The 16909-nt window shown below is 37.1% G+C and overlaps 1 protein-coding gene across 6 annotated transcripts in view; it reads right to left on the bottom strand.

Moving 5' to 3' along the window:
- Positions 1–16909, bottom strand: part of LOC121168279 (probable JmjC domain-containing histone demethylation protein 2C) — a 197078-nt gene that overhangs the window by 62662 nt on the left and 117507 nt on the right. For 4 of the 6 annotated variants that reach the window (XM_040998213.1, XM_040998214.1, XM_040998209.1 and 1 more), the window contains exon 3: positions 3449–3562. Coding sequence is in view for 3 of the 6 variants with exons in the window: in XM_040998209.1 (XP_040854143.1) it covers positions 3449–3562 (114 nt within the window). In the remaining 3 variants the exon portion in view is untranslated. Of the gene's footprint in view, positions 1–3448; positions 3563–6589; positions 6703–7231; positions 8231–16909 lie in introns of those variants that run through there. The other 2 variants (XM_040998212.1, XM_040998211.1) reach the window with 2 other exon arrangements.

Genomic DNA, 16909 nt, shown 5'->3' with positions numbered 1-16909 from the left:
CTAAGCTACTGCAAACTTTTGGAGAATGTACCAGCAGAGGAAGATTTCACTTATCTCTGTCTGTTTTTCAAGGCATTTACATTTTTAAAAGTTCACAGAAAATGGAATTTTAAAAGACATGCTTATTCTGATGCCAAAAATCTTTTTAAAAATCCACACAAAGGGCCCAGCATGGTAGCCTAGTGGTAAAAGTCCTTGCCTTGCATGCACCAGGATCCCATATGTACTATAGTTCTAATGCTGGCACCTCTATTTCCCATTAAGCTCCCTGGCTTGCAGCCTGGGAAAGCAGTTGCGGATGCCCCAAAGCCTTGGGACCCTGTACCTGTGTGGGAGAGCTGTAAGAAGATCCGGGCTCCTGGCTTCAGACTGGCACAGTTCCAGCTGTTGTGGCCGCTTGGGGAGTGAATGAATCATTGGATGGAACTTTCCAGGTATGTGATTGTATAATAAAAATATATAAATCTTTAAAAAAAAATCCATACACAGACTCAGAAATAATTTTTTAAATTTTAGAAGGAGAGAGAAAAATAGAACTGGAAGGTAAGTTCCCATCCACTATTTCACTCCTCAAATGTTCGCATTAGCCAGGGTTCAACACTTGTGGTTTTGTAACCCACAACTCAACTACTGGGCCAATGTCTGCCACCCAGCATATTTACATGTTTTTCATCAGCTCTGAAGTAACCTCATGCTTTTAATCTTGATTGGGGAAAAGAAATTACAGACACACATATACTTAACTGTGGAGCAGAACAGGGCAGGGCGGGGTGGGTTAGGGTGGGGATATTTACCACAGCAATTAACACACTGCTTGGGATAGCTGTTCTCTTCTCTGTAAGGCCTGGTACTCTCCAGAGTCTGGTCTCCACTTGTGATGGCAGCTACCTGCTAATGAATGCCTTGGGAAGCAGCAGATGATGGCTGCTTGGGTCCTTAACACACATGAGGGTACCTGGGCTAATTTCAAGGATCCTGGTTATGGTCTGGCCCAGCTCAGTTGGGGACATTTGGAAGGTATAACAGCAGATAGAAGATTTTTTGTGTCTTTCAAATAAAATCACAACTTAAAAATGTTGTAAAAAAAAATGCACATATACGGGCCCGGCAGCGTGGCCTAGCGGCTAAAGTCCTTGCCTTAAACATGCCAGGATCCCATATGGGCGCCGGTTCTAATCCCGGCAGCTCCACTTCCCATCCAGCTCCCTGCTTGTATCCTGGGAAAGCAGTTGAGGAAGGCCCAAAGCCTTGGGACCTGCACCCGTGTGGGAGACACAGAGCAGCTCCGAGCTCCTAGCTCCTGGCTTTGGATCAGCGCAGCACCAGCCGCTGCACTCACTTGGGGAGTCAATCAGCAGCTGGAAGATCTTCCTCTCTGTCTCTCCTCCTCTGTACATATGCCTTTCCAATAAAAATAAATATTTTAAAAATGCACATATACAAAAGCTCTATGGCAATAAACTACTTCTAAAATTCATAATAAATTCTCAGATAAAAGTATATAGGTCTTAAAACAAGTACCCCTAACAAGTTCCTTCTGATCTTTTGAAACTGAGAATTCACCTTTTTTTTGAGGAAATTTTAAAAAAGGTCAGAATGTCAAAAGAATCACTTCTCCCCTGGAAGATACAGTATTATTGTCAGCCTGAGGTCACCTTCCACATAGATTAGTGTAAACAGCCTAATAACAAAGACGATCACAATCCATCTTTCCTAGTTGATAAGAATCCTTACAACATAAAACAGTTTGAAAATGTTAGGGAAAAAATTTTGTTAGCATATTCTTCCTACCATAATTTTAAATAAACATATAGATTTTTAGGCAATCTGGCAAGAGTTTATTTTTAAAACCAATTTCTACACCACAATTTCACTTCTCTAAATGAAGTCCAATCTGAAACTTACAAAGGGGTAACAACACAAAACAAAATGAAGCATCCTGATGCTTCCCCTTGGTTTCACCTGGATTCACCTACTAAAACCTATACTAAGCTAAAAGGCATTAGCAATCAGAAACAAAATGAAAGTGAGGGGAAAGTTTGAACACATTCATTGTGAGACTGGAATTTACTGTGAGTTTCTAACTATAAATATTATGAAGATCGTAGCCCAATAACACAAGAAACTAGGTCATTTGAAGACTAAAGAAAAATAACACAGAATGATATTCATGGAAGAAACTAGCATCCTCAGGGCCCAGTGTGGTAGTCTAGTAGCTAAAGCCGGCACCCTACATGCACTGGGATCGCATATGGGAACTGTTTCTAATCCTGGTGGCCCCACTTCTCATCCAGTTCCCTGCTTGTGGCCTGGGAAAGCAGTGGAGGACAGCCTCCCTACACCCATGTGGGAGACATGGAAGAGGATCCAGGATCCAGGATCCAGGCTCCTGGCTTCAGATGGAGCAGCTCCAGCAGTTGCGGCCGCCTGGGGAGTGAATCAATGGATGGAAGTTCTTCTCTGTATATCTGACTTTCCAATAAAAATAAAATAAATCTTAAAAAAAAAAAAAAAAAAAAAAACTAGCATCCCATTTGAGAGACCCAACAGAACTATTCCACTGTCCTAAGTACAATCCCATGCACAAAAAATCACTAGTAATTGAAGCCCTGGTTGTTTCTACGGAAAAGACTCTACATTCCACTTTTTCAAGAACGCCTAACTAGTCTGAAATGAAATTTGCATTCTATCAGAAAAAAAATTTAGCTAATTCACTCATCCTTCCCTTCAAGTGTAATATATTTTAAAATATTTAAGAAACCTATAAAATAAGTAACCCACAGTTCAAAAATACAAAGTAAAATTGTTAGAAAAGATTGTACTTATCCTTTCAAATAATTATCACATTATTTCACATATTCAATCTGCAGTTCAAATATACAAATTTTAATTTACTTGCACCTTAAAAGTTAGCTTCACTAGAAATTTGGTGAAGTTGATACAATTTAAATCTAACAATCCATTAGAAAATAGTTTCCAGCACATTTATATTTAATTACCCAATTATTCAATTAGGGACAATCTCACAAGATTCCCTGAAAGACCACTACTCTGCTAAACTGAAACAAGTGCACATGGCAAAGGCTAATCTCATCTGATTACATTAATTGACCTAATTCTTAACTTCTAAGGTGGAGACAAAGATAATTTCCCCTCACATCTAACCTGTTATTTTCTAACAATGAGTATTATCAAGAATGTCAGGGACTTTGTTTTGTTCATTTTTAAAATTATAGCAACAAAAATTACTGCCTGGCTCAAAGTTTTCCGTATATATTTGTTGTTTGAATAAATAAATCAGTTAGTCTATGTTCAAATTAAATTTACTAACTGGGATCCTTCCACAAATAATGCTAACTTAAACTTAATATTTGAAAAGAATCAATATCCCAACATCAATTAAGTGTAATGAACAGTTAACTTTTAAATGTAATTTAAAATATCTTACCTGATAAGGCTGAAAGGCACTATCTTTAGTTAAAAAATCCAGTTGTTTATCTACAAGGAATTCTACTGCAGTGACTGAGCTGGGTATACTCTTTTCAACCAAGGGTTTGAAAGTCTGTCAAGAGGAAAAGCAGAGAGAAAAAATTTCTAATGGTTACTTTTTGTTATATCCTCAAACTATGAGTATCAATGTGATACTAATACAATGGCTATGGATAACAACTAATATTAATTTTCATATTATAATGTAACAGGTAATGTTCTTATCCATGACCCAATATCATGTACTTTCAAAATGGGATATAAACATTTTCCAACACATTAAGTTATAGTTTATGTTTAAAAAAGGTTATGATCAAATAAGCAGGAGAATAAAAATCCTGTTATACAGAAGCTGCTGCTGAAATAATTTTATTTAACCTCCTCTTTTTTATGGCTAATATTATGCTTTATAAAAAAGAATAGCTATGACTTCAATTCATGTTTTTACTAGCTCATTCACATTAAGATTTTTAATGATCAGCAAGCATCTGGTCTTTAACTCCACCCCTTGTACTCCCCACCCCAGCCCACAGCCTGAGCACAACTGAAAACTCCTGCCACTTCAAGGAAAGCAGCATAAACAGAGTAAAAAGATGTTGGTAATTAGTATTTCACAAAATGTACACTGCAGTAAAATTAAATTTCTGCTACTCTTAAATGTATCATTGGGCATTCATTTTAAAAGAGACTCATCTTTCACATAGAGGATTTCCTCATATCTTCCAGTGGGAGTTGAGAGGCAGGTATAAACAGGAAGAAAATAAGAACACCATCATGTATATATTTCTCTTTATAATTATTACAATTTATTTTCAAGTGTTTCAGTGAAGCTTGAATAAAAACCAACAATACAGTTTCAGAAGCTTGAAAATAAAAACAAAATTCTACCACCTTCAAAACATTCAAAGTCCAGGAAATACATTTAACAACCAACTCTGTTTCTAAATTACTCTAAGAAATCCTTTTCATTACAACTTAACTTTTGACACACATATCTAAAATTCTCAGGAGTTCTGCCTTTTTTTTTTTTTAAACATGTTTTAAAGAACTGTACCATCTTATTAACCACAACAAGCATACTCCATGGGAATTCTTCAAGATCTTTGGAATGGCTATCAAGGAGTTAATTTCTGTATTTAAACTTGTGAAAGGATTTCAAATTTGATTCCCTGCAGTCTGTAACAATGTTTTTTAAAAGATGAGAACACTTGAGAATAAAAAAATTTTAAAGTGCCTTAATCCTATTCCAGCTACACAATGAACTTACAAATCTTGTTTTCTTATTTATTACTTAAAAAAAACTACTCACTCTCAAAATTCATGCTTAGAAATTTTAATCACAGCAGCATCCTTCCTCTTATGCCTTAGCTTAACCTTTTAGGCACCACATGTTTATCAAAAATATTTTATTTGTGTAAGAAATCACATTTTCAAATATTATTTAACTATCCCTGCTACTGTTGCCATCTAATATTTTCCATTTGCCAAAAATAATTCCTACATTATCACTGCATCAAATTCAGTTGCTTTCTTTGACAAATGGTAAAGTTTGTAAGAAATCCAAGAGCATTTATGTAGGTATTTTAAAAATGCCTACTGCTACGTGATCAAGTGTAAAATGAAGAGATTAGTTCAGATGTTTTTTAGTATGGAAAACTAAAGTTTTTGCTAAAAACTCAGAACACTTCAAGAGGATTTTTAATCTTTGAAAATTATTTAACACCCTTTTTCTTTTCTAACAGTACCAAGTCAGGTCAAATTGTGAAGGTTAACAAAAAGGTCCAATTAGGTAGGATGTGAAACAGAAGTAAACTTCTCAAGTCTTCAGTGCCTCTTTCTTAGGCAAATAATACAGGTGGTTTGCATTTCCTATGAGACCTAGTCATTTTGTAATATGAAAAACATTCAGCTGAAAAGAACCTCTCAAAGCTCTGTTTTTCAAAGTAGGTCAGAGTTGTGGTGGTAAAATTCAACAGCTTGTAACTTAAATTACAAGTTAATTAGGAACAAAAGCCTCAGACTTTAGGTAAAAATAAAAAAAAAAAAAAAGAGTATCTGAAGTTTTTAAGGTATGTAACTGAAAGCCACTGGTGAAATTTGGCTATCAGAATGCAAATTAGAATGGCCAAATTTGAGAGCTCTTAAAGAATAAGGATGTACTTTAGACAAAAGTACTTTTAGTCATCCTCAAATGAAAAGGCATCTTATTTTTCAAATAATAAAAGTGCTACAAGTTGTAAATGATACACTGTAATTATAGTTAAACCACATTGCCATATGGGCCTGCTAAAAACTTTCATACTACTGGTTTAAAACTCAGCATATATTAACCTGAGCCACTGAGAATCTGTGTGATTTACCCCTACTTTATGAAAAAATGTTAGAAAGGGTGAACTGATGCAGCTAAAACTCTGATTTTAAATGCATATTAACAATGTAACCACTGTTAACTTGTACATAAGTGTAATATATTTCAGACTGTCATATTAGGTTAAAATGTGTTTAAATAAAAAGCAACTGGATCCCACAGCTTTTATGGAAAATCTTAGGTAAATATTTCAGGGGGTCTAGGTAAAGAAACTGGAACTGATGCATAACTAATAAAGGACTCCAAAAGATATATCTCATTCTATGAGGAACTTCCACAGCCTAAGGGGAAGCAATGAGCTACCATCTGATGAAAATCACACAAAAGTATGGTCTTAATCCACAAAAGACTTATTCAAATACCGAAAATGGCTTTGAAAATTACTAACTTAAAACTGAATATTTAGTTGGAACAAAAATAGTTTTCCCATTATTAATAGATTGCCAAGTTTTTTTTTTTTTTTAAAGGCCATTTGTCAGTATTAACCGTACTTTAAAAATAGTCTAAAGCCAAAACAGAGCTGCGAGCCTGCATTTCTAGTAGGGCCTACCACACTATAGGAAGAATGCTTAGAACAACTGTATCCTGTTTGGGGCTCCACGCTGCACCACATTCCATTCACATGAGGAAGAAGCTAACAGATGAAGCCTCCCCGAAAAACATTTTGAAAATAAATCAGCTACAGTTCTCAAACACAACTCAGCTACTCAAATAAACTATGTTTAAGCTCACCATTTAACAGGAAGTTCATGGAGTTGATGTTTGCAGTCTGAGTTTCTCACAATCTCTGGTTAACACTGAACAATTCCTTTTTCAAGTTAAAAAGAAAAACAAACCCAGACTTATAAAATGTAAGATGACACAGAATTCACCAACGTGAATAATCACACAGAAAACCACCTAACCAACATTTTATAAGTCAAGGTTTAGTCTTTCAAAAAAGAAAGAAAGGCTGGAGTGACTTGAAAGAACAAAGTCCAAATTCCCACCCAAGCAGGTCTATTGAAAAACACCATACTGTTAGAAAACAAGTTGGGGGTGGGGAGGGACTAAACCATGAAAAAAAAAATTACAAAACAAATACTCCCACTTCCCTTGAAACATTAGTCTAATTTTAAACACTTCTACCATAATACTTAAATGAATTAAACTCTAGCTATTAAATTGATCTTTGTCCAGTGCTATTAAATTACTACAAACACAGTAAACCTCTTTCTAGACAAATAAAAAACAATCAGAAATTTGTAAAACTTAAGAACACTGAGGTTAGGACTATAAAAGGCAGCAAGCGACCTTAATTCCTAAGACTAAGAAGCAAAACCAAATGTAAATTAAGACAAAAGAAAAAGAAAGCAGAAAAAAGACAAACCGTACTTTGTTCTTGAGAATTTGAAAGTATCTAAGAAATCCACGACAAGGCTTTAAAGGTCAATAAGTACAGCTGGCGTTTATATTTCGTTCTTGAGCAGTATATTTATTCTGGCATAATACTTCTTTAGTCTTCAAAATCACAAGCAAACAGCTTTCAAACCAGGCATTTCTGAGCCCTCTTGCAGCGGCGTCATTGTATAGGAAGAAAAGCCAAGACCACAGAATGAAGCAGAAGCTGTAACCTAACAAGTCTCCGACGAGCAAATGACGATTTTCTGTCTGCTCCGGCACAGCCAGGGCAGTGATGAGGATTACAACTCGCTCTTTGTCATCAGCACTGTGGTGTTAACGACTAAGAAATCCTGCAGCTGAAGCACCACTGCATCCTCCGATCTGGGTCAGGATAATTTCTCCCGAGGTCGCTTACATAACCAGTAAGATACTCCAAATAAAGAGAACAGCCATCCATCAGTTAGAGAAAGCCTTTCCCACTGTACTCCGCGTGGAAACACACTGCAGTAGCTTCCAACAGTGCAGACACCCAAATGAGAAAGAGTACTTGGCTAAGGGCACACTGAGAGAAGGGAAGAGGCGGTGCTCTGTAAACTGTAACTAATCCGCCGTCACAGGTGCTGATGGAGTCACTTCCAGCACGAGTCACATTACTGGTGATTACTCATTTGGCTGCAGCCATAGAGACTGGCTCATAATTTTAACAACAGACAAAGACAGGCTAGTGGCTAGACTAAAAGCTCAAGTTTACTGTTTCCTTACTGTCTCCTTCAAACAGCAAAAACAAACACAAAGTTTTTTGCTTTCCAGATTTACTACGGTGAGAAAGTTAAAGAACATTTGTGAAATTAGCAAAAGGCATTAACATTCAGCCATCAAAAACACCTTCAGAATGTGTTCAAAGGGTTTATTAAGTTTAATAATTTTGCCTTAAATATTGTAGAAAATAAGATTATTTCAGAATAATTTCTATTTAACAGCCTGAGTACAATTAAATAGCATAGCCAACAACCTCAGAAATTTTGCTCAAAACTGGCAATATTTATTTTTGCCAATTTTAAGTACTGCTGAAACAAGTTTTGTTCTTTACATAAGAAAAAATCTATACAGCTTTAAAAGACTGAATAATGTGTAAAACATTTTCTGGCCTCTTGTATTTTTCCTTATTATGTTTATCAACTCTTAAAGAGTTATGTTAACAGATATGTCAATAACTAACCATACGTAGATATCAGGCACCTGAAATAGTTAATTTCAACTGAGATGTGTAATGTATGCATAAAATACATAATATGAAAAAGAATGAAATATTTCATAAATAATTTCTGTTGGCTATAGAAAAATGTTATATATTGGATTAGAGGAAACAGTAAAATTTATTATATTTAAAGTTTTAATGTAAACACTGAAAACTGCAAAGTTACTGTAGTAGTAATTTTTTATGTTCTACAGCACATAGTATTACATTATGATAAAAGGCCACTTAGGAAATAAAGAAGCAGAGATAGAAACCATGATTCTGTGGCTTTATTCTAAACATCAAGTGATATCTAATATTTTCTAAAGTTTGTGGTTCAAAGAAGGAAAGCTGGCCATACATTCATTCAGTTGACCACGACTCTGTATTAAAATTCAACAGATATATTCTCAAATTTGTTATACAGTTACATGAAGAACACTAGAAAAATTATACAGTACTCTACACTGACACTGTGAAAACAGAACCATGAGAAAATTCTTTATATAGTTAAAAATAGTAATTATAAAGCCTCTTATTTTATACACATGCAGAGATCTTAATTTCTTTAAGCCTAAAAATTTCACATGAATTATATTACATATATAACTGCTTTGTACTTATTCCAACTGTATCTCTTTCGTTTCACAAACATCATATTAAATACTGAAAAAGGTACTTTCAATTTAGTACATGACTAAGTTGTACTTATGATAATCTAGTGTTTTGCTTTTGAAAATACCTTCCTTTAAGGATTCTATTCTAAAAATCCAAATAAATAGCTTTTATTTTATAAAACATCAGTGATAGGAAAATATTAACATTGTATTTTACAAGCAATATGTGATACTAAAATGTATCTTTGGCACAAAGTCTAATAATATATTCAATGCAATATTAAGCCACAGCTATCTTAATTCATTCATAATCACTTAAAAAACAAAATATACATGTGATTAAATTAATTCAATATCATGAATTGCCAGCAAAACAACCAGATAAATATGGCAGCCTAATTCTGACACACAAAGAACTATCACACAATCAACAAAGCTTGAGATTAAGCTATCAGATTTAAATTAAATTTTATATATTTCTGTGTTTCACCATATATCATAAAATATTACTATGTCACAGTATCTTATCATCTTATTTAGACTCTGGTCTGACTATGATAATACAAAGTTTTAGTTCTTTCAGAGCCAACACTGTATGGTAGCAGCTGGCTAGGCTGACCTTGGGACACCAGCGGGCCACATCCTGTATCAAAGCACCCAGTTCAAGCGCCATATCCTGTCTAAGTGCCAATACAAGTCCTGGAACTTCTGCTTTGGATCTAGCTTCCTGCTAATGTATTCTAGGAAGCCAGCTGATGAGGCCTATGTGAGAGGACCCAGATTGGAGTTCTGGGCTTCTGGCTTTAGCCTGGTCCAGCCTCAACTATTGCAGACCCTTGGAGATTCAATAAGAATGACCAAAGAGTGTGTGTGTGTGTGTGTATGTGTTTCAAATTAGAGGAAAAAGAATTAACAAAAAATTACCTTGCTTTGCCCATCAAGTACTACAGAATCAAACAGTATAATTTAGTTTGGTTACTTAAGGATTTCAATTGATACATATATTCCTAGTAAAGTAGAAAATACATTTAAAAAATGTATATTTTTATTTGAAAGGCAGATTTACACAGAGAGAAGGAGAAGCACAAAGAGATCTTCCATTTGTTGGTTCACTCCCCAAATGTTTTCAACAGCCAGAGATGAACCATTCTGAAAGTAGGAGCTTCCTCCAGGTTACCCAAATGGGTGCAGGAGCACAGGATTTGGGCCCATTCTCCACTGCTTTACCAGGAACATGAGCAGAAAGCTGGACTGGAAGTGGAGCAGTAGCAACTCAAACTGGCATTGCATCTAGAGGCTTAACTCATTATGCCATAAAATTGGTCCCCAGTAAAATAAACATTCTACTCATATACACTCCATACAGGAGAACTGAATGTACAGAATTCCTATCTTTTTGCCTCATTCTTCCCTACTACTGTAGCTGAATCAGAGATGGGGACTCTTTCTGCTAACTAAAAAATTAATTTTACACTTGATCTTAGTAAAAGACTGAGAAGTGATTTAAAACTTAATTTAAAAAAGAAAAAAAAAGCATTTCAGGGCTCAGTGTGGTGGCCTAGTGGCTAACATACTAGCCTTAAACGCGCCAGGATCCCATATGGGCACAAGTTTTAATCCCAGCAGCTCCACTTCCCATCCAGCTCCCTGCTTGTGGTGTGGGAAAGCAGTTGAGGACAGCCCAAAGCCTTATGACCCTGCACCCGCATGGGAGACCCAGATGAAGCCCCAAGATCCTGGCTTCGGACAGGCTCAGCTCCAGCTGTTGTGATCACTTGCGGAGTGAATCATTGGACAAAAGACCTTCCACTCTGTATCTCCTCCTCTCTGTATAACTGACTTTGTAATAAAAAAATTTTAAAAATAAATCTTAGAAAAATTAATTTTACATTACATTTAAAGAAAAATAAAACATTTTCCATTATTAAAACGTGATACAGTAGACTTGAATTTTTTAAGAGATTATTTATTTTAGAGAGTTACAAAGAGAAGAAGAGAGACAGAAAAAGATAGATTTTTCATAAGTTGGTTAATTCTCCAGATGGTTGCAATGACCTGGGCCAATGACAGGAGCTTCATTTAAATCTCCCCATGTGGGTGTCAGGGCCCTAAACATTTGGGCCTTCCTTGGCTGCTTTTTCCAAACCGTCAGCATGGAGCTAGGCAGGAACCAGAGACCACAAGAGACGCTAGTTTATATGTGGTAGTTTTATCCACTATAACATAATGCTGGCGCCAAGATATAAATTTTTTAAAACTGTATTTGAAAGGCAGAAAGAAATATAGACAAAGAGAACTCCAGGCCACAGATTCATCAAAAAACTACACCAGCTGTGGCTGAACTGGAACGAGCCAGGAACAGAATTCAAATCTTCCAAATTGGCAGCATAAGCCCAATCAGTTGAGCCATCACTTGTTGCCTCCCAGTATCTGCATTAATGGGAAACTGATATCCACAATCCATTAGGGAATAGGAAGGCACAGCTGGGAATCAAATTTAGGCACTCTGACATAAGATGCAAGTGTCTTAACCAATGAACCAAATTCCACTCCTACAACCAATTAATGATGCAGATGTAGGATATACGAAGGTACAACAAAGTTGAAGGCAGCAAATCATTCTTCTAAAATGAGCCTGAACAGAGCTAATGTTTGTCGAGGTTCACATTGGAGTTTGTGCATAGCTTCTGATTACAACTTCCTCCTAATGTAGACCCAACAAGGCAGCTCTTCAAGGGGGCTGGTTCCCTGCCACTCATACTGAAAATCTTCATTTAGTTCTTCACTTCTGGCTGTCACCAGCCAAATACTGTGGGTATTTGGAGACTGGACTAAGCAGATGCGACCTCTCTTTCAAGTACATTTCTAAAAACTAAAATTAAAGAAGGAAAATGGGCTTGATCAATCTTTTCGCAAAATAAAAAGTGAGTTTAGTTTGGTTCTCTGTTAAATTTCTAGCACAAACAAAAAGAGGAAAGTAACAGTATGCAGACCTTGAATATCAAGTGTTTCTTACTTGGTTTTACATCGAGTCTCATTAATTCACTGCTTTTCTTACAATTCACATAGGGTTACAGAATTTAGCTTTTAGCCAGCAAAAAACACTAATCTGAAGAGAACAGAAGTTTAGACCTTTACGACTTCTGCCTTTTTTTTCCCCCTTAAACTGGCTGAAGGAAGGAAGGTACAAAGTTAATGTTAATTTTAATTTTATTGGGTGGTGGAGGTGGGGCTGGGATAAAAGGCCTTTTCTGGCAGCTAAATCAGGTTAGGGAAGAGGAAACTACTCCAGTTACTGCCCAGATATACACATCTCTGACTTCCTTCCTTTTTAGTTGGTTTCTAGGTTACAAACTGAATAAATCAACAGAGGTGAGAAAGTAAACAGAGGCTAAAAAAAAGGCAATACTGACTATCCCAAGAAAATCTGTTCCTTCCAATAATGTGAGAGCCTCCCACAATTTAAAAACTGGACATTTTTGAGATATGAAAGGAAAAAATCTCTCCTTTGTACATACTTTAAGCATAGTGCTTTTTTTCTAATTATATGAACATAAAAACAAACAACAAATTCCTCTTCTATGCCAATGATCATGCATTTTAAGCATTTTTTAAGATTAATTTTTATTGGAAATTGAGATATATGGAGAGGAGGAGAAACAGAAAGGAAGTTCTTCCATCCACTAGTTCACTCCCCAAGTGACCTCAACAGCCGGTGCTGCGCCGATCCAAAGCCAGGAGCTTCTTCCGGGACTCCCATGTGGGTGCAGGGTCCCAAGGCTTTGGGCTGCCCTCGACTGCTTTCCCAGGCCACAAATGGGAAAATGGAAGGGAACTGTAGCAGCCAGGACTAGAACTGTCACCCACATGGGATTCCAGCACATGCAAGGAGAGGAATTTAGCCACAAAGCTACTGTGCTGAGCCCTAAGCAATTTTTTACAACACATAAGAAGAAAATAAAATAACAGCAGCTAGCAATGTCAACTTTATATGACATTATATAAAGTGCATGAGGATTCAGAAAAGTGTTTCCTAACATGCCATGTTCATCTGCATATCTATAAAAACATACAAATAAAAATAATGGCAGTATGTCCAAAAGGTTAAGTTTTTCCACACTCATCAATTATATAGATCTTTCATGCAATAGAGAGACTGCAATACAACACCAGCAGAATGTAAATTTTAAAAATTTTGCTGGAAGATATGGACCTAATCTTACTCTGTCCCTTTCAAGAACAGCAGGCACAGATTCAATTAGTACGTGTTCTAGGTGCAACACACTGTGCATTGCCCTAGAGAAATAATAGTGATCAAAATACACGCTTGTATAGTAGTTTATAGTCTATTAGAGGAAAACATTAATTAGGTAATAATACATATGCATATGCAAAATTATAACCCTTTAGTAGTTAATGATGGGATTCCTGTTTCTTGGGCCCTGCATGGTGGCCTAGCAGCTAAAGTCCTTGCATTGAACTCACCAGGGTCCCATATGTGTACTGGTTCTAATCCCAGCAGCTCCACTTCCCATCCAGCTTCCTGTTTGTGGCCTGGGAAAGCAGTCGAGGATGGCCTAAAGCCTTGGGACCCTGCACCTGCGTGGGAGACTCAGAAGAGGCTCCAGGCTCCTGACTGGCTCATCTCCAGCCACTGTGGTCACCTGGGAAGTAAATCATGAGATGGAAGATCTTCCTCTCTGTATATATGACTGCAATAAAAATAAATATATCTTTTTTAAAAAGAAAAAAAAATTACTGTCCCTTTATGCTATTTCTATTATATGCCTGTTTCTGCCTTAGGCATGAGAGGAGAGACTATAAAAGAGAGTGTCCATTAGGGCAAGGGGTGGTGAAGACAGACACAAACACAATGGAGAGAGGTAGAGTGAGGTGGAGAGAAGAAGGGAGGGAGAGTAAGAGAGAAAGGAGGGAGAGAGGGATTGACTGATTCCATCTATTGGCTGAAACAGTGGAGGACTAGGCCAGGCCAATGTCAGGAGATTGCAAATGACAGCAATCTTTACTCTGCTATTTCACTCCCCAAACAACGACAATAGCTGGGTCTGGGCCAGGCTGAGACTAAGAAATAAGAACTCTATTTGGGACTGTCCTATGTGTGGCATGGTCCCAAACACTTGGAACATCATTTACTACCTTCCCAAGAGCATCAGTAAAAAACTAGATCAGAACTAGTGCAGCCAAAACTTGGAACAGCACTCTAGTACAGGATATTCTGCATCACAAGCAGCTTAACATGCTATGCTAACAGCCTCAGGAACCTGCTTTTAACAACACTTTTACCAAGGAACCAATAATAGTTTAAGGCATTACTGGATGCAAGTAGGTACAGCAACAGTACTGACTGATGGCACTGTTATTAACCTGGTTATGTTATTCCTTTGTTTTTACTTTACACATTTTAGCACCTGAAAACTACATTTATTTTCAAGTTAATAACTGACAATAACATAAAAATATATAGCATGAAATTCATAACTTGTAAATTTCAAAATGATTATGAGGATTAGAGTAAGGTGGAATAGGGTTAAAACATAAAACAACAATGAAATAATTAAGTGACACATTTGGGTTTAAATATTCCAACCACAAAGTAAAATGTAAGGAAGCCCTGGCTTCCTGGAAATTACTGTGGCAGAATCCTGGAGGATTTGTAAACAGCAAGTTAACATATATATTTAATGAAGGGGTGGGGAATAAGGCCAAACTTTGAAGTTAAACACGTTTAGATATTGTACTGGCCATTCAATTTCTGAATATGTTGTGGAATATGGAGTATACTAACATAAAACGAATAATTTTGCTAACAGATATGTCAATGATGTTTAAAAAATCATTAAATACTGGGATTATTTGAAGGAATGGAGAATGAATTGCACAGAGAGAAGGGCAATTACTGTATACAATAACTTAAGTAACTATGGGAAAGAATATTGTCAGTAAAATTTTAGGAAGGCCAAGTGTAATTAGTTACAGCATCAAGCAATTCTGTTTTTTAAGAAAAGATTTTATTGATTCTTATTGGAAAGGCAGATTTACAGAGAGAAGAGACAGAAAGATATTCCAACTTCTGGCTTACTCCCAAAGTAGCTACAATGGCCAGAGCTGAGCCAATTCAAAGCCAGGAGCCAGGAGCTTCTTCCTTATCTCCCACACGAGTGCAGGATCCCAAGGCTTTGGACCATTCTCAACTGTTTTCCTGGGGCACAAGCAGGGAGCTGGATGGGAAGTGAAGCAGTGGGGATGTGCACTGGCACCCTTACGAGATGTAGGTCACAAGCAAGGCAAGGATTTTAGCCACTAGACCACTGTACTGGGCCTACAATTCTAATACATAAATACTATCGGGGGACTGGTGAAGATTAAGCTGCTGTCTGTGATGCCAGCATCCTATATAGGTATCAATTCAAGACTTAGCTGTTCCTCTCCTGAAACAGTTCCCTGCTAATGTGCCAAGCCATAAGCAGAGAGCCACACTGTAAATAAAGGAACTAGGACATGAACCAGCACCAATATGTGACGCTGGCATCATGAGGCAGAGGAACAGCTTGCTGCACCACCCCGCCAGCCCCTAAAATAAACCTTTAGGTCAAGCACACTATCCTCAAAGACATACATATGTAAGCAACTTAGCACAGGATTTATTTCCTGCCATTGGTGAGGATAAAACAAACATTGCAATATAAATTCAAAACAATTGTATTAATTATGCCCTTAAGCTGAAATATTCACTTATTTATTTATTGGTTTTATTCATTTTCAAATGTCAAATGTTTCTTATATAGTATAGTTAGAAGGGTTTTGCAAATTACTATCCCATTTTTAAAGATTTAATTAATTATTTATTTATTAAAGATTTATTTTTATTGTAAAGTCAGAAATAAATACAATGATTCACTCCCCAATGACCCCAACAGCCGGTGCTGCGCCAATCCAAAGCCAGGAGCCAGAAGCTTCTTTCAGGTCTCCCATGCGGGTACAGGGTTCCAAGGCTTTGGGCTGTCCTCGACTGCTTTCCCAGGCCACAAGCAGGGAGCTGGATGGGAAACGTGGCTGCTGGGATTAAAACTTGCGCCCATATGGGATCCTGCTGAGTTCAAGGCGAGGACTTTAGCTGCTAGGTGATGGCGCTGGGCCCAAGATTTATTTATTTTTTTTTATTATAAAGTCAAATTTACAGAGGACAAACAGAAAGATCTTCCCTCTGCTGGTTCACTCCTCATGTGACCACAACAGCAGGAGCTGAGTCAATCTAAAGCCAGTAGCTTCTTCTGGGTCCCTCCCTCAGCTACAAGGTCCCAAGGCTTTGAGGTGTCCTCGAATGCTTTCCCAGGCCACAAGCAGGAAATGGGAAGGGAACTAGAGTAGCCAGGATATGAACCAGCACCCATATGGGATCCTGGTGCAAGAAAAGACAAGGACTTTACCAGTAGGCTACAGCAAATGGCCCTTCCACCACCTTTGTAAAAATCTCTGGTGATGTAACATATGAAAGCTTTACTCAATGAAAAAAGATGGCTCATAATTTTCATTAATTATTAATTGATACATTTTCATGATGATTAACTTACTCAGTATTTTCATTTGAAATATGGTAACACTTGGGCCTAGTACCATGGATTAATTGGCTAATCTTTACCTTGCATGGGCCGGGATCCTATATGGGAGCTGGTTTGTGCCCCACTTCCTCCATCCCATCCAGTTTTCTTCTATGGCCCAGGAAAACAGTGGAGGATGCCAAGTCCTTGGGCTCCTGACTCTTGGCTTCAGATCAGCTCAGCTCAGCTCAGCTCA

The sequence above is a fragment of the Ochotona curzoniae genome, unplaced genomic scaffold (assembly GCF_017591425.1).
Source record: "Ochotona curzoniae isolate NIBS_2020 unplaced genomic scaffold, NIBS_Ocur_1.0 patch87, whole genome shotgun sequence".
Taxonomy (NCBI): Eukaryota; Metazoa; Chordata; class Mammalia; order Lagomorpha; family Ochotonidae; genus Ochotona; species Ochotona curzoniae.
Note: the sequence above shows the minus strand (reverse complement) of the source record. Positions and strands in the feature narration are given on the sequence as shown.